This window comes from Neophocaena asiaeorientalis, unplaced genomic scaffold, assembly GCF_003031525.2.
Source record: "Neophocaena asiaeorientalis asiaeorientalis breed wild unplaced genomic scaffold, Neophocaena_asiaeorientalis_V1.1 scaffold328, whole genome shotgun sequence".
In the NCBI taxonomy this organism is placed as follows: domain Eukaryota; kingdom Metazoa; phylum Chordata; class Mammalia; order Artiodactyla; family Phocoenidae; genus Neophocaena; species Neophocaena asiaeorientalis.
This window is the reverse complement of record NW_020174432.1, coordinates 91,503-116,243: the sequence shown is the minus strand read 5'-3', so window position 1 is coordinate 116,243 and position 24,741 is coordinate 91,503. Positions and strand designations below refer to the sequence as shown.

At 34.4% G+C, this 24,741-nt stretch overlaps 1 protein-coding gene across 1 annotated transcript in view; it reads right to left on the bottom strand.

Moving 5' to 3' along the window:
- The window catches only part of LOC112407564 (regulating synaptic membrane exocytosis protein 2-like), a 70,849-nt gene extending 46,108 nt beyond the window's left edge, over window positions 1-24,741 (bottom strand). Inside the window, exons 1-3 of the mRNA XM_024756897.1 lie at window positions 24,603-24,741; window positions 15,793-15,850; window positions 9,573-9,783 (exon numbers count right to left, since the gene is read on the bottom strand). Of these exons, the coding sequence (XP_024612665.1) occupies window positions 9,573-9,783; window positions 15,793-15,850; window positions 24,603-24,741 (408 nt within the window). The remainder of the gene's footprint in view (window positions 1-9,572; window positions 9,784-15,792; window positions 15,851-24,602) is intronic.

Genomic DNA, 24,741 nt, shown 5'->3' with positions numbered 1-24,741 from the left:
TTTACATAACATTTACACTCTATTTACAACTATTTATATAGCATTTATATTGTATTAGGAATTATAAGCAATCTAGAGATGGTTTAAAGTATACGGGAGGATGTGCATAGGTTATATGCAAATACTATGCCATTTTACATAAGGAACTTGAGCATCCATGTATTTTGCTATGCATGGGGTGGGGGGGCCAGTCCTGGAACCAATCCCCAAAGGACATGGGACATCAAGGGAGGACTGCAGTGTAGTTTAGTCGGGGTATACTGAATGCAGTGAAGCTTATTCTTTGAGTTAGGCAGGGAATAAACCATAGGGAGAGGGCTCTTTATGCCATTAGAAACTTCACTGAAGAGATGAGGCGTCACTAAATAGTTTTTAAGCAGAAGGTAAAATAATCAGATCTGCATTTTACAGATATCAGCATAGCAGCATGTGAAGGATGTGCTTGAGGAATCCAGATGGGAGCAAAGAGACCAGTTAGGAAACTAACATTAGTCCAAGTGATGGAGGATGAGAGCCCAAATAAGAGAGCAGTTAGTAGTCTATGTAGACAGAGAGGAAAGAATAAAATGCAAAATTTGTGGGGAAAGAATGGTGAAGGACAGAAACCTGAGATGATTCCTGGCCTTCTAGTTTAGTTGATATAGCATATAGTGGTGCCATTCAAAAAGTTGAAAATTACAGGAGAAGTAGAGCAGGGCGTTGTTCCAGCAATAGGAAATGCATAGTCTGTTCTGGCCTAAGTGAGAGTCAGTGGCATTTTAATATATTTATTGAAAGGGAGTTTAAAAGACAAGACTTAAAAAGAAGAAGCTTATGTCCTTTTTTTTAATTGAACCATTTATTTATTTATATAGATATATTAAAACTGCATATATTTTTGTATACAATTTGATGAGTTTGAACTTATGAATATATCCATGAAACCATCACCGCAATCAAGTAACAGACATATCTGTCACCTCCAAAATTTTCCTTGAGTCCCCTCATGTTCTTTTCATGGATCAGAATTTTTTTTTTTTTTTTTGCAGTATGCGGGCCTCTCACTGTTGTGGCCTCTCCCATTGTGGAGCACAGGCTCCAGACGCACAGGCTCAGCGGCCATGACTCACGGGCCCAGCCGCTCTGCGGCATGTGGAATCTTCCTGGACCGGGGCACGAACCCGCGTCCCCTGCATCAGCAGGCGGACTCTCAACCACTGCGCCACCAGGGAAGCCCCAGAATTATTTTTAACTTAAAAAAAAAATTGCTTCAGATAGGACTTCATTTGTTTTTGCTTATGTTTGAAGTTAAGCATTTTTGTTGGGGATGCTTTAAAATAAATTAGATGAGATTTACTGGGTGAGGAAAGAGAAATTCATGACTATGTCTAACTGTCCTCTCACAATTACCTGCGATTCTATTTCCACTGTGCTCCACTATCTAGTGTCTGCTTTACCATCCTAAAGTTCTGGTGATATCCTGAATTCCTTTATTTATTAAACTCTATATAGTCTCCTATTATGATCAGAACTCATTTCAGATGCTATTACTAATCTTCTCCATATATACTAAGTAAAATCTATTTAACCTGGTGCTCATCTTGTCTAATGATAAGGAGCTCACTTTATCTATTGATGAGGATATTAGGTACTGAGCAGTATACTTTCCACCAAGAGGTTAGGAGCAAAGAGATACCAAAGACAACTCTCAAAAGCACATCTGCCAATAACCAAGAATACCTTGCACCTGTTATATATCAATAGTCTACAAATACTTTTTCTCTCCTCTCAAATCTCTAAAACCAGGCACCCCTCGCACATTTTTAAGATAGCATTTAAATTTTAAGTTTAAATAGTTGGAAAGGATACATTTTCAGATATATTGTGTATTGTAGGTGTGATTTAATTATATTTTTATCAAAGCTTGGAGCTGCAGATTTACCTCATTCAATATACAGAAAATGTCTACTTTATAACCTATTTGGCAAACTAGTCCACATTGCCAAACCACCACACAAATCTGACTTTATATCAAAAAGAGTCCAACTTCATTTTTAAATTCATATAAATGTGTTATTATGGGTCACCATGATAATCATCTCAAAATTCCAATTCCGAAAGAGAGATGAGGCACCAGAGTCTCGCCAAAAGTCTGTTTCCTGAATGAAATAACGTGCTGCCTCGTTCCATGTTTCTTACAAAACTTCTCACTGCTTTGCCCTCATGAATCTCTCCTTCAAGACAACTCTCCTTCAGCGGCAACTCTCCTTGTCACTTTGCCTGGTGCCCCAGAGATTTTTACATCCTGAGGCAATATATTATATAAAGACCAAAATTCAGATTAGGTATGGTTGAGGAGCATGCTTTTATTTTGAAGAGTAGAAGCCACCCACTTATAAAAGTGAGTTGGAAAGAAAAATTTACAAAACAGAAAAGTGTTTTCAGGTAGATCAATTTTAAGAAAAAAATGAAAGAATACATATGGAAATATGTGCCCTTGAAGTTATTAGCACCCGTCTCCTCTCCAAAAAACCTTCCTTCCACATCAGGGTACACTTTCAAGACCACTGCCAAAGGTTAACACACAATATACTAGACATACTGACATAACAGAATTAATGAAGCTTCTCAATTCCTTTTATAAATTCTTTAAGCAGTAGAAATATCTGACTATATTCCTTTTCAAGGATTACATGAATAATCTAGTATTAATTTAAAAATCATAAAATGTTAAGCCCAGAAGAGACCTTAGAAATCATTTAAATTGATGCTGTCATTTTACAGATTTTAAAACAGAAGCAATAAGACATGAAGTGATATGTCAACAAGAGTCATGTAACACCAGGGCAGGAACAAAACTTGGTTCTCCTAGTTGTCTCAACTTAAGTCACCCTGTTCCTAGAGAATGTCAAATTTTACCAAAATACTGGAATGCAGTGATTTCATAAAAATCTAACAGAAAATCCATACATGATATGTTTGATTTGGGGTATGGGAACTGATTATATATTACACAAGCACACTAACTACAGACTTGCCGGTAATTACAGTGACTTGAATTTTTTTTTAAAAGACTTAACCATCTGATATACTGAACACACATATATCAATAGATTTTAAGGGACTTTCTTAAGAATCACTTTCTTTTACAACCATACTAAAGGTATCATTCATTCTGCTTCAAATCTGATAATTTATAGTGAAAGAATCCATATCTGTTACATTTGCCAATTAAACACTATAATTCTAAAAAAAAGTATATTTTTTCAAAATTAGATTATCCATTGAGAGATGGTAATCTATTTTTCCCAAAAAGTAAAAGAAACAAAAAATTAATGTTGCCACACTTTGAAGCTTAAAATAATCCTGACTGTAAATTACTTTTAATGTCTTTACCACTAGAGTCTCTATTCCATGATTACAAAATAATATCTCCCTTAGAAAGTCATTATTTTTCAATTTAACTAAATATATAGCTTTAATTTATTAAGGAGTATCATCTTAAGAAACTAAATGAAAGCAATATTTCATAAAATCTTATTATACTGGTACTCCATAGTCCTGCACTTCATTTATTCTCTCTGTATCCTAAATACACCTCAGAAGAGTTAATTAATTGTTAAGGATGGCTGCACGTGAAAGACCCTTAAAATTAAAACAATAGATTATTTTATCTTGTTCTTTTAGGAGATTACTAAAATAATTTTTAAATTGCTTTATAATTAAATTTTAAGCTATAAAATATTTATATTGTCATTATTCTACTTCATAAAAATAATCTTACCAAAATGCACTGAGCTTAATCCTTTGGAGCTATGATAAATCAAAAACTGTGTTCAGCAAATGTATGGACACCAAGGGGGGAAAGTGGGGGGGGGGGATGAACTGGGAGATTGGGATTGACATATATACACTAATATGTATAAAACCGATAACTAATAAGGACCTACTGTATAAAAAAATTAAATTAAATTAAAATTTTTAAAAAATGTGTTCAGTATCTATTGTGAGCAAAAGCCTTCTTCTAGTACATAAGGCAACTGAGTATACGTAGGAAGATCCAATTTGAAAAGAGAAATTAAACTCATTATTCTTTTCATTTAGAATATAGGCCATATATATATGTATATACATATAAAAGGAATGCTTTCCCAAGTAAATTATGAATGAAAATTATTTTTTATGTTTAGTCCCTAACATTTCCCTCAGATCTAAGAAAAAATATGAGAAACGTGGGGGTTACTCTCTCTGCTTCCTTTCTTCTTCCATAAATAATCCACATCAGGTTAATCCACAATATATAGAGTTTTATAGTTGATTACAATACAAAAAATGTTCAAGGGGTGTTCCAGTTTTTCACTGTACTTAACTTATTGACTAGAACTTTGCTCAGCATAAAGAGACCATATGTTAGAAACCAGAAAATATATTTTTAAGCAAACTATATTCAGATGTCATTACAGACTTCTGCTTGTGGCCTAAATGGGGTAGCAAGGGCTAGATTCCTTCATCTGCCTGAAACAAGCAAACAAAAAATAGGCAAAATGTATGAAGAATGGTATTCAAGACAATGGACATCAGGCAAAAAAGGCCAGCTGAAATATGGGAAACAAACAAGATAAGCTCTAAAATTGCCCCAGGTTACTGTTTTGAGAGGCTTTCCAGGCAGCAGAGTAATACAGAGCAGCTGAAACTCACTTTGGCAGACATCCTAAGTTGAAGAGAACAAACTAAGCCTGAGGAGGCCAACACAGCTAGCTTTCATTGAACAAGTTATCAGAGAAGAGAAAGGTGAACAGAGAAAGAAAACTCCAGAGATCTACAGAGAGACCCTTCAAGTGTTCAACTTAGTAATGATCAGTGAGCATGAATGTGATTAAATACACAAGGAGTGGGGGAAAAAAATCATCTGAAAGGATTAGAGAAAACAGTAGATGTCCCTACCAGCTAGAAAAGAAAAACTCATAATCATGGGGTACTGGTTAAAGTACTCAGGAAAGCCTTGCCTCTGTAGAAGAGAATAATTAGGGCTAAACTGAGCACTGTTCCAGGTCCACCTAACAAATCACAAAAGCAAGATACAAAAGCTAAATTGTTTCCATGTAACTTAACTGCATTCCAAAACAAAGCTCAAGGAGAGTTATAGGAATGAAAAAATATATAGCACCCAAAAAAGTAAAATTTTCAATGCCTGACATTCAACATAAGATACTAGGCATGTAAAGAGTCAGGAAAACACATACCATAATGAGAATAATCAATCAAAACTAACCCAACACTGACAAAGATGTTAAAATTAGCATAGGAGAACTTCAAAACAATTATTAGAGAGTGTGTATTCTACACGTTCAGAAAGTTAACCAGACTGTGGAAGATATAAAAATGTCTAAAATTGAAATTCTAGACATGAAAACTATAATGTCTGAGGTGAAAAAATACACTGAATGGTATTAACATTAGATTTGGCACTGTAAATGAAAAGATTAGTAAACCTGAGGCATAGAAATAAAATATAGGGCTTCCCTGGTGGCGCAGTGGTTGAGAGTCCGCCTGCCAAGGCAGGGGACACGGGTTACAGAAAAAAAAAAAAAAAAAAAGAAATAAAATATAAACAAAATGAAAATGGAGAAAATTAAAATTTGATTTAATAAAAAAGAACATAAATGAGCTGTAGGACAACTTCAAGTAGCCTAGTGTATGGGTAACAGGACTCCCTGAAGGAGAAGAGAGAGAGGATGGGCCAGTAAAAATATGTGAAGAAAAAATTGACAACATTCTATACAGCCTATGAAAACTATAAACACATAGATCCAAAAAGCTCAAAAACACTCCAAACACAACAAACATGAAGAAAATTAACAAAGAAACATCATAATTAAATTGCACGTAACCAGTGATCAAAAGGATATCTTAAAAGCAATCAGACAAAAAAGACACATTTTATATACAGAGAGATAAAGATGAGAATGGTATTACAATTCTAATTGGAAACAGTGAAAGGGAGAAGGCAGTGAAGCAAAAATATTTAAAATATTGAAAGAAAATAACTGTTAAACTAGAATTCTATACCAAGCAAAAGTATCTTTTAAAAAAAACAAGGGCAAAAATTTTAGCATAAAAAGTTGAATGCATTCATCACTAGCAGACTTGTACTATAGCAAATATTGAAGGAAATCTTTCAGGCAGATGAAATATGATACCAGACAGAAATATAGATCTACAAAAAGAAATGAACACTACCAGAAATGGTAACAACACAAGTAAATACATAATATTTCTTTATCATTTAAAACTCCTTAAAACATAAGCCTTTTAAACAAAAAACAAACAGTGTATTGTGGGATTTATAAAACAGGTAAAAGTAAGCTATGTGATACCAATAATATAAGTCCAGAAGGGTAGAAATGGAAGTACACTATTGTAAATTCTTATACTATACTATACACCAAATGGTATAATATCAGTTCAGGTTGACTGTGATCATTTAAAGATGTGTATTACAAATCCTTAAGCAATTAATAAAATAACAAAACAAAGAGCCAATGAAGCTACAAAACAAAGAGTCAACAAAGCTAATGAGCTAACAAAGCAGATAAAACTGAATCAAAAAAGTACTTGATTAATCCAAAAGGAGACTAAAAAAGAAATAAAGATCAGATGGTAAAAGTAGAAAAAGAGCAAAATGATATAATCAAACTTAACCATATCAGTAATCACATTAAATATAAATTATCTAAACACCCAATTGAAAAGCAGGGATTGTCAGATTGGCTAACAAAGCAATACCCAATTATATGCTGCCTATAAGAAAAGTACTTCAAATATGAAGACACAAATTAGTTTAAAGTAAAAGAACGGGAAACATAAACAATGTTACTACTACCCAATAGAAAGTTGGAATGATTATAGTAAGATTAGATAAAACAGATTTCAGAGCGAAGAATATTACCAGGAATAAAGTCACTTAATAATTATAAAGGGGCCAATCATTTAATAGGATGTAATACTGCTAAATGTTTATGCACCTAAAAATAGAACTTTAAAATACATAAAGCAAAAGCCAATAAAACTGTAAGAAGAAATGGACAAATCCAAGTATAGTTATATATTTCAATACCCCTCTCAATAATTGATAGAATAAATAGGTAGAAAATCAACAAGAATATAGTAGACTTGAACAACTCTATTAAACAACTTGACATATTGGACATTTAAAAACACTGTCAAAAAATAGCAGAATATACACCCTCTTCAAGTACACACAGAACATTTGTCAAAATAAAGCATATTCTGGGCCATAAAATATGTTTCAGTACATTTCAAAGAATTCAAGGCATACAAAGTATATCTAGGACCACAACCGAATTAAATTAAAAATCATTAACAGAAAGATCTCTGGAATCCACCCACAATATTTAAAAAATAAATAACATACTTCTAAGTTATTCATTGGTCAAAGATGAAAAGTAAAATTAGGAAGTATTTCAACTGAATGAAAGTGAAAAGACAGCATATCAGAATTTTGGGGATGTCACTGAAGCAGTACTTAGGGGAAATTGACAGCACATGATGCCTAAATTAGAAAAGAAGGAACATCTCAAAGCAATGACCTCAGCTTCCACCTTAAGAAACCAGAAAAAGAAGAGACAATTAATTACAGTTAGCAAAAGAAAAGAAATAATAAAGATCAAAGATGAAATCAACAATTTAAAAAATCAATAAAACAAAAAGCTGGTTCTTTGATAAGATCAATAAAATTGATAAATATCTGTCAGACTAAGCAGGGAAAAAGACAGAAGATGTAAATTACCAATATCAGGAATGAAAGAGTTAGCATCACTACAGATTATACAGATATTAAAAGAATGAGAATGGAATACTGTGAACAAGATGCTAATAAATTCAATAACTTATGAGGAACTGAACAAATTCCTTGAAAGATACAAATTACCAAAGCTCATTCAAGAAAAAAATAGATAACCTGAATAACTCTATATCTATTAAAGAAATTAAAACTGTACTTAAAAACTTTCCCCCCAAAATAAAACTGTATGCCCAGATGGCTTCAAAACATTAAGGGATAAATTATACTAATTCTGCAGAAATTCTACTAAAACATTGGAGAGGAGGAAATACTGCCCAACTCATTCTATCCAGCCAGCATTACACTAATACCAAAATCAAAGAAAGACACTGCAAGAAAAGAAAACTACAGATATCAACCCTCATGAACACAGAAGCAAAAACTGTAAACAAAATTTTATCTAATCAAACCCATTAATACGTAAAAGATATAATCCATCATAACCAAATGGGTTTTATTCCAGGAATACAGAGTTGGTTTAACATTTCAAAATCAATCAATGTAGTTCACCATATTAACAAAAAACATATAATCAATCTCAATGGATGGAGAAAAAGTATTTCACAAAATCCAACATCTATTCCTGAGGTAAACAAACAAATAAACAAAAACTCTCAGCAAATTAATAACAGACAACATCTATGAAGAGCTGATAGCTAACATAATAGTGAAAGACTGAATGCTTTCTCTCCAAGATAAGAACAAAATAGGGATAGCTTCTCTCATCACTTCCAATCAGAATTACACTGGAGTTTCTAGCCAATGCAACTAGTCAAGGAAAAGAAAAATAATCAGGTAAACCAGGGAGAAAGATAAGGAAAAATAAAGAAAAGTTATTAGTTCTGGGCAAAACCAAACAATGAGAAAAGGGAAACAATGAGACAATGGAGAAATGAAATCACAAAGGGGAACAAATTCCCATAGTTATGTCTAAGTAATGTACGTAAAGACATCAGCTTCATATTTTTGAGCTACCTAAGAACTGAGTGATAAAATACTACAAAGGAGATAAATACAAATTATAAAGAACTTAGTGAGACAACAATTTAAAATACTGCTTTTACTAATTTCAACATAGCATTCTTTGGGAAATATTAATATATTTCCTAAAGTGGATGGATAACCTACAAAAATCTAGTACAGGTGTGAAACACAGCCTTAACATTTCTTCTTTAAATCCATAATCTAATGTTTATTTCATTACTGTTAAAACAAAAATAAAGAGTAAAGTAGCCTCAAAAGCTATAAAATTATGAAACACAGAATCTCAAAGCCATAAAGAGCCTCTTTCAAAAAGAAAGAAAACGGAGGCCAAAGGAAGAGCAGATCTACCAAGTTTATAAAATTATGTGAAGTAATCGAAAAAGCTGTGACACAACCCAAACATTAATCAGTTGTGTAACTTTAAGATGAATTTTAGTGTCTCTGGATCTGAGTTTTCTACACCTATAAAATAAGGAGTTAGGCCAATTGATCTCTAAATTCTCTTCATCTTTGAAAGTCTAAGACCCTATGATTCTAAACAAAATCATAAGCTAAAGAACATAAACAATGAGACAAATACCTTTTCAATTCAAAGGAAAATTTTTTTAAATTATTTTATCTGAATTGAAGACACTAGGGAAGGTTCTTATTCATTGATTAACCTGAATATTAATTTCAGCTGTCTATTTTATTCAAGATAAGCTTAAGTATAAGAGAATTATGAAGTGTAATTTTCATTCTGTACCTTGTTTGAGCGTAATGACACTCGTCCTCCACAACGAGCACAGAACTTTGTTTGGCAATATGAACAGTTATGGCCACATCCATCAGCAAACTTTGTTTTGTGGCAGATACCACAGGTTGGAGCATCACCTTTCTGTTCTTGCTGCTGCTGTGATTCTTCTCCCATCTTCTTTACCTGCTCCTTATACATTTCAAACTGCTGATGAAGTTTTCTGCAGAGAACACAGATAAGAAAAATTTGGTTTCCTGATGTCTCAAAAAAAAAATAATTACCACAATCTGTGGACACAATTTTATATCCAAAAAAATCCATAGGAGAATACAGAATAAAAATTTAATTTTCTGTTTATAGAATAACATCTTTTATGGCACATCACATCATAAAAGTGTTGTAACTAGTTCTGCCTTCTGCCTTCTGATATATATGCTAATTCAAGAAACAATACAATTAAGATACTTCTTTGAACTGTAATTGTAAAATTTCTACCAACCATTTGTAATATATTTTCAATCATATACCGTAAAATATTTACAATGTTATTTTTCAACAGTTTAGCTTCACAAAAAGACTGATTTGACTTACACAGTGAAACCAAAACCTATGAACTTCAAATCATTGAGACAGAATCTCAATTGGAATGATCTTAAGAATCCAAATAGAGGGGAAAACATTGGATGAGTGGTCTCACTAACTGTTTAAATCTATTCAATAGTCTCGACATTAGTTTGCTGCAAAGACACTATGAAATATTAGAAGCCTACCAAATAAGGCTGTACAAATAAAAGTATTTTTCTAGTTAAAAATAAATAGTGATAAAACTTCTCACTTCCATTTCTTTATAAAGGATAATTTAAAATATTTAGAACTATAATTTGGATTTATAAATCAAAGTTCCTAATCAGAACTAACGTTTAGGATTTACAAAGCTGTAAATAATGTCACTCCCATCCTAGAAATGACAAAAGGCTAAATAATCTAAAATATCATAACTTGTTTTGAGCCCTTCACAGAGTTGAGGTTATAAGGCAACCAAATAATCTAAACTCCAAAGAGCAACAAGCCCTTCCAAAGAGCAATGGGCCACACTGTTTCTCTTTTGGCAGAACACAGGAGAAAGAGGTGTTTCCTCTTACAATTAGGTAAGAGGAAATTCATTAAAACTTTAACAAATTGTAAAGGCCAAGTGTGGGCTAACATGACAGTTTGGAATATCTAGGGGCCCAGACTCAAGGGAAGTTCACACTCACTCCCAAGCACTCTTCCACATACCTCCACTGGTTATTCATCAGGCATATTGAGAGCAGGGCATGAGAACAAAAAGAACCCTTTGGGGGTGCACATATGCAGGTATAACAGAAGTGACTGACTAGTGGCTGCTAGGACACAGGCACATTTTCCCAGACTATTTCTCCTAAAAAAGCCAAAGCTGTAAGCCACAGGAAAAGGGAGTAAACTCTGTCATCCCCAGGACAAAGGTAAAGATCCATTGCAGCTAGGGAAAAGCTTGAAAAAAAACCCTCTTCCCATGGAAGAGGGACAAAAACCATCTTCAACCAAGATCTTATCCACAAATTAAAGACCTTTTATCACTAAGGGAGGGGTGGAAACTCCTGCCCCAAACCATTCAGAGATATAAGGCACATTTGCTTCCACAGGAAGGAGGGAGTAAAAACCTTGAGCAAGCCTCATCCCTGAGGCCTAGGTGGACAGAGCCTGTTCAAAGATGGAAGATAGAACACACACAACAGAACACCCCGCCCCTATCACAAGCCTAGGATCAAGAAATAAGCACCAGTTGTCTACCTCTGGTGAATGGGCAAGAACATGGGGAGAGACCCCTCCCTCTGTGACATAAGTGGATAGGAATGGCTGAAGGGGTAGCAAAACATTAAAAACAAAACAAAACATACAGTACTCCTGCATCCACCCCAAGCAAAAAGCAACAGTGGCCCACTTTAGAGGAATTTGAAGATAGTAGTGCACTAAAGATAATGATGGCAACAGCAAAATCCAAACCTGTCTGAACCCCTGACTTGATTGGTGATTTAATCCCCAATACTGACAGCCTGACAGAAAAGGCATGCCAACTTTAAGGCATAAATACAACTCAAAAGCATGAGACTCAGGGGAAAAAAATCACAAGGAATAAACAACCCGTTGTCAAGAGATAGTCACTACAAGTAGATTCAGAGATGACAAAGATGATAAGATTATCAGACACAGACTTTAAAATGATTAAAATTATTTAGGTAAAAGATATAGAGAAAAAAGGTGGACAACAGACATGAGCAAATAGGGTACTGAAGCAGAAAGATGGAAACTGTAAGAGTCAAATGGAAATACTGGAAATAAAAAATATGTCCTCAGAGATGAAGAATTCCTTTGATGGTCTCATGAGTAGGCTTGAAAGAACTAAGGAAAAGAACAGTAAACTTGAGAATAAGTCAATAAAAATTATCCACATTAAGACAGAAAAAAAAAGTGTAGGAAAAAAAGAACAACCAAGGGACTTCCCTGGTGTTCCAGTGGTTAAGACTCCGTGCTTCCATGCAGGGGGCATGGGTTCGATCCCTAGTCAGGGATCTGATCCTGCATGCTGTGGCCAAAAAGAAAAAAAAAAAAAAGAGAGAGCATCCAAGAGCTAAAATGATCTAACATGTAAAACTGGAGTCCCAGAAGATGAAGAAAGGGAAAACAGAACAAACAGAACAGAGGAAATACTTGAAGGGATAACGGCCATGAATTTTTCAAAACTAATAAAAGGCAGCAAATCACAAACACGTGAACTTCAGAGAATTCTTTGTAGAACAAATACCACACACACACACACACACACACACACACACTTTTACACACATCATAGTCAAATTGCTAAAAACCAAACATAAAGAGAAAACTATAAAAGCAGCCAGAGAAAATAACATATTATTTACAAAGAACCAATGGTAAGAATTACAGAAGATTATTCTTCAGAAACCATGCAAGTTAGAAGACTTTGGAATGACATCTTTATAAAGCACAGACAGGAAGTAACAAAAAAAAAAAAAAACCTATCAACCCAAGATCCTACATGCAGTGAAATTATGCTTGAAAAAATGAAGACAAAATAAAGGCTTTTTCAGGCAAAGAAATGTTAAAGGAAGACCTTAACTGCAAGGGATTTGAAGTAAGTTCTTCAGGCAGGAGTATGATACTCCTTGGAAGAATCTTATGGAAAACCAGACCTAGACATAGAAATAAATGCTTATGTCAAAAAGAAAAAAGTCTCAAATCAGTTTCCAAAAAAGAAAAAGGAAAGTTAAACCCAAAGAAAGTAGAAGGAAGGAAATAAGATTAGAGAAGAAATCAATGAAACCAAAAACTGATTCTTTTTAAAATAGAAACAATAGAATTGATAAACTTCCAGCCAGAATGATCAAGGAAGAGAGAGAGAGAAAGAGAGAAGATGCAAATTACCTACAACAATGATAGAGGTAACATCACTACAGACTTCACAGTTAAACAAAATTAAATGTAAAAGATTATAAGAGAATATTACAAACAACTCTATGCCCAAAATTCTACAACTTACATGAGAAACAGACCATCTTCTTGAAAGACAGAAATAAGTACACCTCACTCAAGAAGAACTAGATAGCCTGACAAGTTCTAAAGCTATTAAAGAAATTTAACTCATACTTTAAAAACCTTTCAAAAATAAAACTCCAGTTCTCCATGGCTTTATTGATGAATCCTGCAAAATATTTAAGGAAGAAACAATACCAATTCTACATAATCCGTTCCAGAAAGTAAAAGTGAAAGAAACATTTAACTAATTTCCTAAGGCCAACATTACTCTGATACCAAAACCATACAAAAATATAATAAGAAAAGAAAATTATAGACCAATATTCCTCATCAGAAGGTGCAAAAATCCTCAACCCAACATTAGCAAGCCAAATCCAGAAATATGTTAAAGAATAATACATCACAAATAGGTGATGTTTATCCTGGGAATGCAAGGTTGGTTCCACATTCTAAATTCAAGCAATATAATTTACCACATTAACAGATTAAGGGGAAAGAAACATATGATTATGTCAAAATATGCTGAGAAAGCAGCTGAATCAGCAAACTAGGAATAGACAGAAACTTCCTTAATGCAATAACAGTATCCACAAAAGACTCTACAGCTAACATCATATTGTATTTGAAAAATTGAGTGCTTTCCCCCTGAAATCAGGAACAAAGCAACGTCTCCTCTCTCACTACTCCTACTCTCACTACTCCTCTCTCACTACTCCTTCTCTCACTACTCCTCTCTCACTACTCCTACTCTCACTACTCCTCTCTCACTACTCCTTCTCTCACTACTCCTCTCTCACTACTCCTACTCTCACTACTCCTCTCTCACTACAACACTGGACTGGAAATCCTAGCTAATGCATCAAAGCCAGAAAAAACAATAAAAATTAAAGCCATAGAGATTGGAAAGGAAAATTTTTAAACTGCACAGATGGCATAATTGTCTATGTATAAAATCCCAAAGAAACTATAAAAAAATCTCCTATAATAAATAAATGAGTTTAGCAAGGTCACAAGATACAAGCTCAATATACAAAAAAACAATTGTATTTTTATATACTAGCAATAGACAGTTGGAAATCAAAATTTTAAAAAGTAATCGCAATGGCATCAAAAAAAATAAAAGACTAAGGTATAAATCTAACAAAATATGTGCAGGCTATCTTTGGTAAGAACTATAAAACACTAATAAAAAGAATCAAAAGAGAGATCTAATTAATAGTAGAAATATACTGTATTCATCAATGAGAAGTCTCAATATTGTTAAGATATCAATTCTCTACAAATTGATGTATTGATTCAATGTCATCTCAGTCACAATCTCGGAAAGAATTTTTTAAACAAATCGACAAGCTCAATCTAAAATTTGTATGGAAAAGCAAAACTCTCAGAATAGGCAGAATATTTTGAAAAACAAAAAGATTGAAGGACTCACATTACCTGATTTTAAGACTTAACTAGAAAAGTTACAGAAGTAATCAAATATTGGCAAAGAATAAACACGCATACAATAGAACAGAATCGAACAGAGTCCAGAATAGTCCAACACTTAAATGGTCATTACTTTTTTAAAAAGATGCCAAGGTAATTCAATGATAAAGAATAACGCTTTAAAGCAATGGAAAATTCATGTGTAAAAAAAGTAACTGGAAATCCATGTGTAAAAAAATGAACCCCAACTCATACCTCACACTTATACAAAAATTAACTAAATGTATTACAGAACCGTAAACAATAGATTACAGAACTAAATAAAATGACTATAACTATAAAACTTCTAGATGGAAACATTGACAAAAAGTGAGGCCTTGGGTTAAACAAAGACTACTTAGCTAGATTAGACAAGCATACCTTCAATAAAATCTAAAAAGCATGAACCAGAAAGCAACCAATGGCAATATATAAATGAATGAGCATAGCTGTGTTCCAATAAAATATTATTTATGGACACAGAAAACAGGCAGTGGGCCAGATTTGGCCTATGGGTCGCAGATTGCCCACTTTTATAAGATATGATTTCATTTATATAACAGTCAGAAAGAGGCAAATTATTAGGACAGAAATCAGAACAATGGTTGCTAGGAGCTGGAGTAGAGCAAGACGATTAACTACAAATGGACACAAGGAACGTTTGGAGGTGAAGGAAATTGTCTTGATTATGGTGGTAGATATTTAACTATGTATGTTTTCCAGAATTCAGTGAAGTGTATGTCTTAAAGGTAAATTTTACTGCAAATAAACTATACCTCAAATAAGCCTGACTTTTAAAAAAGTTAGTTTCAAAGTGCTAACCTAAAGTCAGTAGGTAAATTAAAAATAGATCTATGTAAGTCCTTTTACCTACTTAACCACAAAAGCAGACTTCCTTTTTCACACCTAATATTAGTAAATTCAAATAGCCGTGCCAGTTTTCTCAATTTTTTCTATAACTTCAGACAACATACTGTTTTTCCCTGATGATCTCCCACTAGGTTTAAGTGAATCTCTGTTAACACAAAATAAGCACCACTACAGGAAACCAAAGCCCATAAACATGTACCAGAGCAAGCATGATTTTAGTGGACCACTGAATGAATTCTGCATCATAGCTTCTCTCAACCATTTAGAAGAACTATCTTTCTATATGTGAGGTATATTATACATTTCTACTGTATACCTGGGTACACACTTATAATCAATTTCTGGCATATCTTTCAGCACATGGCTGAACCCCACTGGGAAACAGAGAAAGAAGAAGAAAATTAGAGTAATGTTTTGTTTTAGTTCTAGAGGCACTGGAGTATTAGGCAAGTTACCAAGTCACACTGGAACAAAAAGCAGAAATCTAGTTAAGTCAATTGTTGTACAAAATAGTGCCTCAAGGGAAGTAGAAACCCCATTTCACAAACAGGGAGAAGGCCAATCACATTAGCAGAAAAATTAGTAATTATGTATCCCAAAGTGCTAGATTAGAGCTATTTAAAACTCTTTTACATAACAACTGTAGTAATCCCAGAGACTACAGCATTATTAGGGCTGTAGGATGGGATCAAATCTTCCCAGCTGTAGGCAGCAAAGAGAGAGAGAGAAGCCGAAATTCAGATAGGACTAGACTACAACAGCTTGAGGCGATAAGAGAGGACTTATAGAGAGATTTTGTGTATTCATCCTTCCAGTCCTATAAAATGAGAAACTACCATATGTAGAAGTGGTGGTGTACAGGCAGATTCGGGAGCTAAATTATATTCCTTGCCAAAAAGAGCATTTCTTCCCTTCCCATTTATAAATAGGCCAAATTCTATCTCTGCTTCCTCACCCCAGTCACTCTTCAATCAATCTAATCTAATTTCCAGTCTACTTCTTAATTCTCACAAAGTTTACCAAGGATCTCCCTGTATCTAAAACTAATGGACAAATTTTTTAGTCTCCATCTTACTGAGTTCTCAACAATACTTGAAATTATGTTCACAGGCCCACTGGGCTTTCATTACACTCTCCTGGTTTTCTTCCTGTATCTGCCTTTCATTTTCTCTCTCCTTTGAAGGTCAAGACTCAGGCCCCTCTTCTCTTTTCATTCTATGTCTTCTTAGGCAATCATACCCACACCTAAGATTTCAATTTCCACCTATATATAAATTACTTATAAATGTAAATCCTCAGCTCAAACTTCTCCTCTGAGCTTCAATATTCAATTGCCTACTTGACATCTCTATTTGGAAGTCTCAGTGCCAGTTGGAATTCAGTGCGTATCAAAGCGAACTCCTAATTTTCCTATTAAACTAAATTCCCTGCCAGTGTTCCTGCCAGTGCACAATTTCAGTGAATTGTGCCACCATTTAATTATGCAGGCCTGAAATCTAGAATTATTCTAGAAATATCTCCCCCCTTCAAATGCATAATTAATCTAAGTCCTTTCAATTTTACTTCTTAAATATGTCTTGAATCCTTCCGCTTGTCTCTGAATCCATTGTCAATACCATAGGCCTTGTTACCATCAATGCCCACCTAGCCTCCTGGCTAGGCTACTCACATCCACACTTCTCCCCTTCTGCGTACTACAGAAAAATTATCTTGTCATCTCACTGCTTAAAATACGCTAGTGGCTTCTGATTGTTTTTAAGAAGAAGAAAAGTCTTCTTATGAAGACATACAAAGCCTTGAATGTTCTCGCACACATTCACCCCTTCAACCTCATTTTTTGCACTGCTTCTTTCCCCTCTTTCAGCTAAAGCCACTCACCCTTTAGACTCACTATGGTGCATCCATTATAGGGCATTTATATTTTATACATGCTCTCGCTTCCTCCTAGGATAGATTACAATGCACACCTTTTTTTAAATTTTCTTTCTTTCTCTGTTTTTAAACCGTAGGTATCCAAAACAGAGTTGATCATGAGCTTGGTTGCACTGATCCATGCTTGGCTCCCTTTTTAATTAACTATTTTCCCTTCCCCGATGTGAATTCCCTTCCCTCAGGAACCAGTCTTTACATTTTTATATTAAAATCTAAATAGAATAAACAATAGCTAATGCATATGGTGCTTATTGTGTATCAGGTAGATAGGTACTATTATAAATATTCTACTATTATTCTATTCTACTATTATTCTATTCTACAGAGAAGCTATTTTTACTTACAGTCACACTGCTGGTAAGTAAAGCCAGATACAAATTCAATGTTGCTGCAGAATCCAAGCTCCAACAACTATAAGTTTACACATTTTAATGGCTGTATAATGTTCCCTATTTACATTTTATTCATCCCTTTATTTTTTAAAAGTTGGCACTTTATTCTGAAAAAGAATAGATTTATATATATAACTGAATCACTGTGCTGTACACCTGAAACTAACATGATATTGTAAATCAACTATACTTCAATTTAAAAAAAGAATTAGTAAATAAATAAATAAGTTGGCCCTTTATAATTCATTACTGTATATTTCCAATAAATTGTAATATTTCTGTAATGAGATATTTATAAACACATATGTTTTTCTCTGAGATATGTATACAGAAATATAATAGACATATTCAAGTTCACTAAATATTTCTGAACTTCCCTCCAAATGGCTTAACCCAGTTAGCACACCTGCAAGCAGGGTATGAAGGCTCCAGTTTTCTCTTATCCTTGCCTATACATGGTATTATTCAATTTTAAAAATTTTGCGGCTTGGGTAGATATGAACTGATGTTTTATTTTTTTAAGTTCACATTTTTCTGACTCCTAATGAGGTTCAGCCAGTTGAACTGCCCTACCTGTGAACTACCTATTCCTGCCATCCTTTACCAAAACTCTATTGGTTTTCCTGGTGGGGCGGGGGCAGGGTGGGGGGTTTATGGGGTTGTTTATTTGTTTTTGCTGATTTGCAGAAGAACCCTGTAAAGCCTATATGTTAATTCTTTATAAGCTGAGCATAGCAAATGTCCTAGTCTGACAAATGATGGCTAATTCTGTTCTTTGTTCAGCAGAATTCTTTAATTTTGTTGCATTCTAATACATCAGTTTCTCCCTGCATGGTTCGTGGTTTTGGTGGCTGGCTATAATAAAAATCCTTACTTAGCCCTGAGTCAGTCACAAAAAATTCTACAGTTTCTTCTAACAGCTTTATAATTTTGCCTCTCACATTTAGGCTTTTAATCGATCTAAAGTTTATTTTTATATGTGATGTGATGCAAGAACTTAATTTTAATCTTTTGCGTATACTCTATTTTCCCAGCACCATTAAAAAGACCATCCTTTCTTCCACTGATTTGTGATAGCAATCTATCATATACTTAGTTCTCACATGTGCAAATGTCTATTTATGGACTCTGCCTTCTATTTCATTGGGTTTTTTGTTTGCTCCACTCCAAAACAACATTGTCAGAACCAAACTCCAAATACAATGAAAGGTCTAAACAATCTTAAATATATAAGCTTATATATTTAAGTTTATAAATATAAAGGTAAATACATAAGTTTCCAGTGATGTAAATCAGAGGTAAGCAAACTTTTTCTGCAAAGGTCCAGATAGTAAATATTATAAGCCTTGTGGATCTTAGGGTCTCTGTCATAGCTACTCAGTTTTGCCAAAGGGATGTGAGAGTAGCCATAGATAAACAAATAAATGAGCTTGACTGTGTTCCAACAAAAGTTTATTTACAAAAACAGGCAGCAGCCAGGATTTGACCCACAGGCCATATTTTGCAGATCCCTGATACAGATAAAAGAGTCAAAGATGTACTCACATTTAATTTAAAACTTTTATGACAAATAAATATTTAAAAGACATATACAATAATTTATCAATTTAGAAATATTGCTTTTTCCACTTTATTTCAAAAGCTGTTTTACCCAAATTTTTCATGTCTATTTTCTCCATCCTCACCAAAGCAACTCATTGAACTGTTTTCCAAAGTAAAATTTCTTCACTTCTAAGTTCTTTAAGAAAACAGAAATTTTTCAATCTGTTAGCTCCTAGTAATCCTGCTGTGCCTGGTAATTTTATGCCCAGCCACATAGCTTTTTGTTGCTGTTGTTGTTTTCCCATACATCTTACAAGTGTACTTTCATGATTTCCATAACACTGACTTTCATTAGATGATGAGTTTGGAGTTGTGCTTTCTACAAGTTCGTGGCATGCAGCTATAAAATGTGATCATTAAATGCAGTCACACACATTATAGAGTGCTCTTCAAACTGCAGAGTACAACCCAATATAAGGACATAAAATCAATTTAGCAGGCCAAGACTCACGATTTTTAATGAAATAGAATAGATCATAGCATTGGAAAGAGTACAAGTAAGATTTCATACAAATCTTGTTTCTATTACACATATATATGTATATTTCTGTGTAGGTATGTGTATACTGGGTTATAGTGCAAAATATATTTCTTTTTATGGATGGAAGTTTTTTTAAAAAGTATAAAAGCCACTGCTTTACTAATCCGCTGACAGAACGGACTAATGTCCTTTTATTAAAAAAAAGAATAGGGCTTCCCTGGTGGTGCAGTGGTTGAGAGTCCGCCTGCTGATGCAGGGGACACAGGTTCGTGCCCTGGTCCGGGAAGATCCCACATGCCGCTGAGCGGCTGGGCCCGTGAGCCAGGGCCGCTCGGCCTGCGCGTCTGGAGCCTGTGCTCCGCAATGGGAGAGGCCACAACAGTGAGAGGCCCGTGCACCGCAAAAAAAAAAAAAAGAATAAACATATGTCATATAGATGGTCATCCCAGTCACAGAGCAGGTCTCTCCTCTGAACTTCTAAATAGCTGCCTAAGTGACTATTACAACTCTACTGGTTTCTAAAATACAAATCTGATCATATCACCCTGTTCCTCTCCCTGGAATGCCTTTTCTCCCTTTCTTGGCCAGATGCAGAGGCACCAAAACATCAAACAGTAGGGCATGCTCAAGAAACAGTATCTATAGCATTATCAAATAAATAAATGGGAAACTAGAGACATAGACACCCTGACATAGTAACTAGATTTAACGTTTGAAAATATTTTTAAATAGCTGAAGTACTTCAATTTCACAAATAACTACAAAATTTTCCAAAGTAATAAGAAAAAATAATGGCATCAGAATGTATATCACAGCACTATTCATAGCCAAAAACTGGAAACAATTGCAATGTACAGAAATAGTAAAACATAAATGAATTGTAGTATTTTCAGATACTAGAGTACCATACAATCATGAGAATGAATGAAATACAACTATATGCAATCATATGAATGGATCTCACAAACACGTTAAGCAAAATAATATACACAATATACCATAATTTGTATGAAGTCTAAATATAAGTAGACAAAAATAATATGTGGTGCTAGAAAAAATTCAAGATAAAAGCCACCCCCTGGGGTGGTAGACAGTCCTCCCTGGAAGGAAGCATAAGGAAGAGATCCTGAAGGGCTGGTAATGTTCTGCTTCTTGCTTTCAGTGATGATTTCCAGATATATTCACTGTCTGACAATTCAATGAGCTGTATATTTTCAAATTGTGCACTTTTCACTACATATGTTATGTTTTAATAAAAACTTTACTTGGCAATAAACACTTTGGTAATTTTATCGATTTTTCTAAATGCATTTTCTGAACAAGCAATCTATCATCATAATTTTTCTTTATTTATTGATCCCTTTTTTGAGCCAAAAGGAATTTAAGGTGGTTCTAAGATATATGACAAATGCAGTCAATTTTAGACCACTCAGGTTGAAGACTATCTATGTTGGACCTGGAAACATATTTATGTGCAGGAACTGCCTTCACTATTTCACAAGTCCATATCAACTGCTTTGACCAGTCAAGCGCCAATAAGAAGTACGTAGCTTACAAGAAAACATCGTTGTCCATATCATCCTCAAGCTTAAGAAAAAGTAGAAAAAAAACAAGTGGAATTTTTTAAGTAAAATTAACAATATTCTCAATGACCCTTCAATTTCCATTGTCATTAGCCTTCAAAACAATAAAATCAACTTTTGGAGAGATCTATCAGCTTTCCCTTATAAGTTAATAATAGGCTGCCCAGGCATTTAGTATTTCACTTCTGACCCTAGAGTCAGCGTTACTGCAAGTTAACATGATTAAGCACAGCAAATGAATCATGTGATACACTTAGTCTTAACATCAACAGGTACAAGCAGGATTTCCAAAACATCCTTCTAAGGAACACTCTATGACCTGAAACCTACAGATTTAGTCTTCTGGAAGAGATAGGACAGAAAAACTACCTCAGGGTTATGATGGAAAAGACTGTTAATAAGTCATGTTAACAATTAGCACTTCAACAAAAGCCTCAAAATGTTGATCTTTGGACTTATGTTTCACACCTAAAATGACACAAACAATTTTGCATGGACTGTTGGAAATCTGCTCCATCAGGAGACCTTAAATAAAAGAGTCTTAAGAATCCCCAGAAACAAATGGTCTTTGGAGAGAAAGAGCTAACCAACGACTCTTGTATCAAACAGATGACAAACCAAAGTAGACAGCTTCCATCCAAGAACAGAAGAATGATTTTCTGATATCTCGCTCCTCCCTTTAAAAATTATTTTGTTTACTCTTTATCCTATTTATTATTGTACTTTGTAATCTCTAATGTTCAACTAAGGGTTTCTCAGTATGCTTTCATAATATTTTCACTGTTAACCCATTTTTAATCTCCTTTCACTGCCACCTAAGAGAATACAAAGAAATCTCCCTGTAATCCCACTGACAAAATTGAATTGGTATTCCTTGAAACACTACATACAGCAAATTTCCTTCCTTTGAGAGGATACTTCTGTATTTGAATTTTCTTCATATTATTAACCTTACCCTTCAGTATGGTAAATCTTAGATCTTGATCTCAAGTCATTACTTACAGCAGTTTCAGAAGTACCAAGAATGGGGACTAATACTGGAGTTACCTTTGCTACTACAGCATTCTTTTGGCATGTCTTTATCTTTTGGCATCCTGAAATACCCATCTCATTGCAATAAATAAGAATCAAATGTAAACTAACTGTACTAGATGTTACTAGTGCTCACTATATAGAGTTCCCTCTCTTCATGAGGACTTCCTTGCAGTTAGTTAAGAGCCTTGTGACAAGTTCTGGGCAATGAGCTATGAGTAAAAGTGACCTATGTCACTTCCTGTCTTACACAATTAAGAATAAATGTGTGAGGGCTCCCCTGGTGGTGCAGTGGTTGAGAGTCCGCCTGCCGTGCCCTATAAGCCAAAAAAAAAAAAAAAAAAAAGAATAAATGTGTGTAAGTCTTTCATCATATAAATTTCCCTATAAGTATTGCCTCAGCTTCAGCCCCCAAATATTAATATGCTGTATTTTCATTTATTTCTGTTCAAAATATATACGAATTTCCTTTTTTTCTTCCTTTGACCCATGGATTATATAATAGTTTCCAAACATTTGGGGAGTTTTAAGATATCTTTCTGTTATTAATAACTAATATAATTTTGGTCATAGCACATAGTTTTATGGTTGAATTCTTTTAAATTTATTGAGACGTTTTATGGCTCATAGAATATGTTCTATTTTGTAAAATTTCTGTGTGTACTTTAAAAGAATGAGTATTCTGCTATTGTTGAGTAGAAATGTTCTAAAAAAATTCATTCCATTCAGCTGGTTGATAGTATTGTTCAGGTCTTCTGTATACTTACTGATTTTTCTGTCTACTTGTTCTATCAATTATTAAGAGATAGATTTTGTAATCACTGACAATAATTAAAAATGTCTCTATTTCTTAAAAAAAAAAAAAGAATAAATGTGAGTTTTCCATTCTCTCTCTCTTCCTCTGATGCAGCAATCCTGGTAGCTATGTGTTCTAATTGGCTTGCCAACAAGATGGAAGCAGCCTAGATCCCTAAACTGACACTTAGAAGAGAAGCATTCTATAATCCTATAAATAAGTCTTAGTCTTTTCATGGGCTAGTGCCCCTGGGCTGTGACTGTCACAAGTGCTTCTCAGCTTCTTTTCCTGTTTTGGAGAGACAGGAAGGTTAGGGGGACAATAATTGGGTATTTCTCTACTCTCATGTTGGTTAGGCTCTGGCAAAGTAGTTTCCTTTGAGAATGAAAATCTCTGGGAGTATGTCAAAATGGTTACTTTTCCCATCCCCCTGGTGAAAGTATGAGGGAATTTTTCACTGATCTTTACCTTGAGAACTTGGTAGAGTTCGTGGAGGTAAAACTTACAAAACTGGGGTGGGGGATCCCCTAAAGGTGGATTTCCAAGAATTTTTAACTCTTAAGTTAGTCCACACTCAGCCTTCAGTATTTCCTCAATTTCCTACCAGCTCCTAGCTCCAGTGGTTTCTGCTCCCAGGAAGCTGTGATTCTCTTTATTCACCTCTTCTTTCAGTTGTCAGGGCATTGATTTGTCCTGTGTCCTCAATTTTCTGGGATCTAAGAAGAGTTGTTGATTTTCAGTTTGTTCAGCATTTTTCTCATTGTAAGGATGGGAGTGACAGCTTCCAAACTCTATATGTCAAAGAGGAAACCAGAAGTCTCCACAATATTGTTTTTAATTACTTATCAGCATGTTTTCCCTCTTTAATATGAAATATTTGAGAGCAGGAACCATAGTCCTTTTATCTCTGGATGCCTAGTACCATGCACAGTGTGAGAATTTTCAGGGCTAAGTCTTGGACCTTCTTATCTGCTCTTCATCACATACTCTCTCTCTCTCTACGTCATCTTGTCTCCTCTTCTAGTTTTATGCATTATACTGACAACTCTGAAAGTTATATCTGCAGCTAATCCATATCTCTCCTTCAAAGCTGGTTAACTTATTAGCATCTTAAACTTTAAAAATTTAAAACTTCAGTTTTAGTTTCTACCTCTAATCTGTTCATCCTTTCCCCTTCTTGATCATAGTTAATGGTATCACCACCATCTGATTCTTCCAATCAGAATTCTGGCAGTCCTCTTTGGTTCTCTCATCTTCCTTACTAACTTCTTCTAAATCTACTCCACTAACAAATCATGTCATTTCAACCTCCAAATATATCCCCAATCCACTTCCCTCCATCTTCAGTATCATCAACCTGGTCCAAGTCATCATAATCTCTAGCCAAGTCCTTCACAAAAGCCTCCTCATTACTCTCTCGACCTCCATCCTCACTCACTCTACTCAT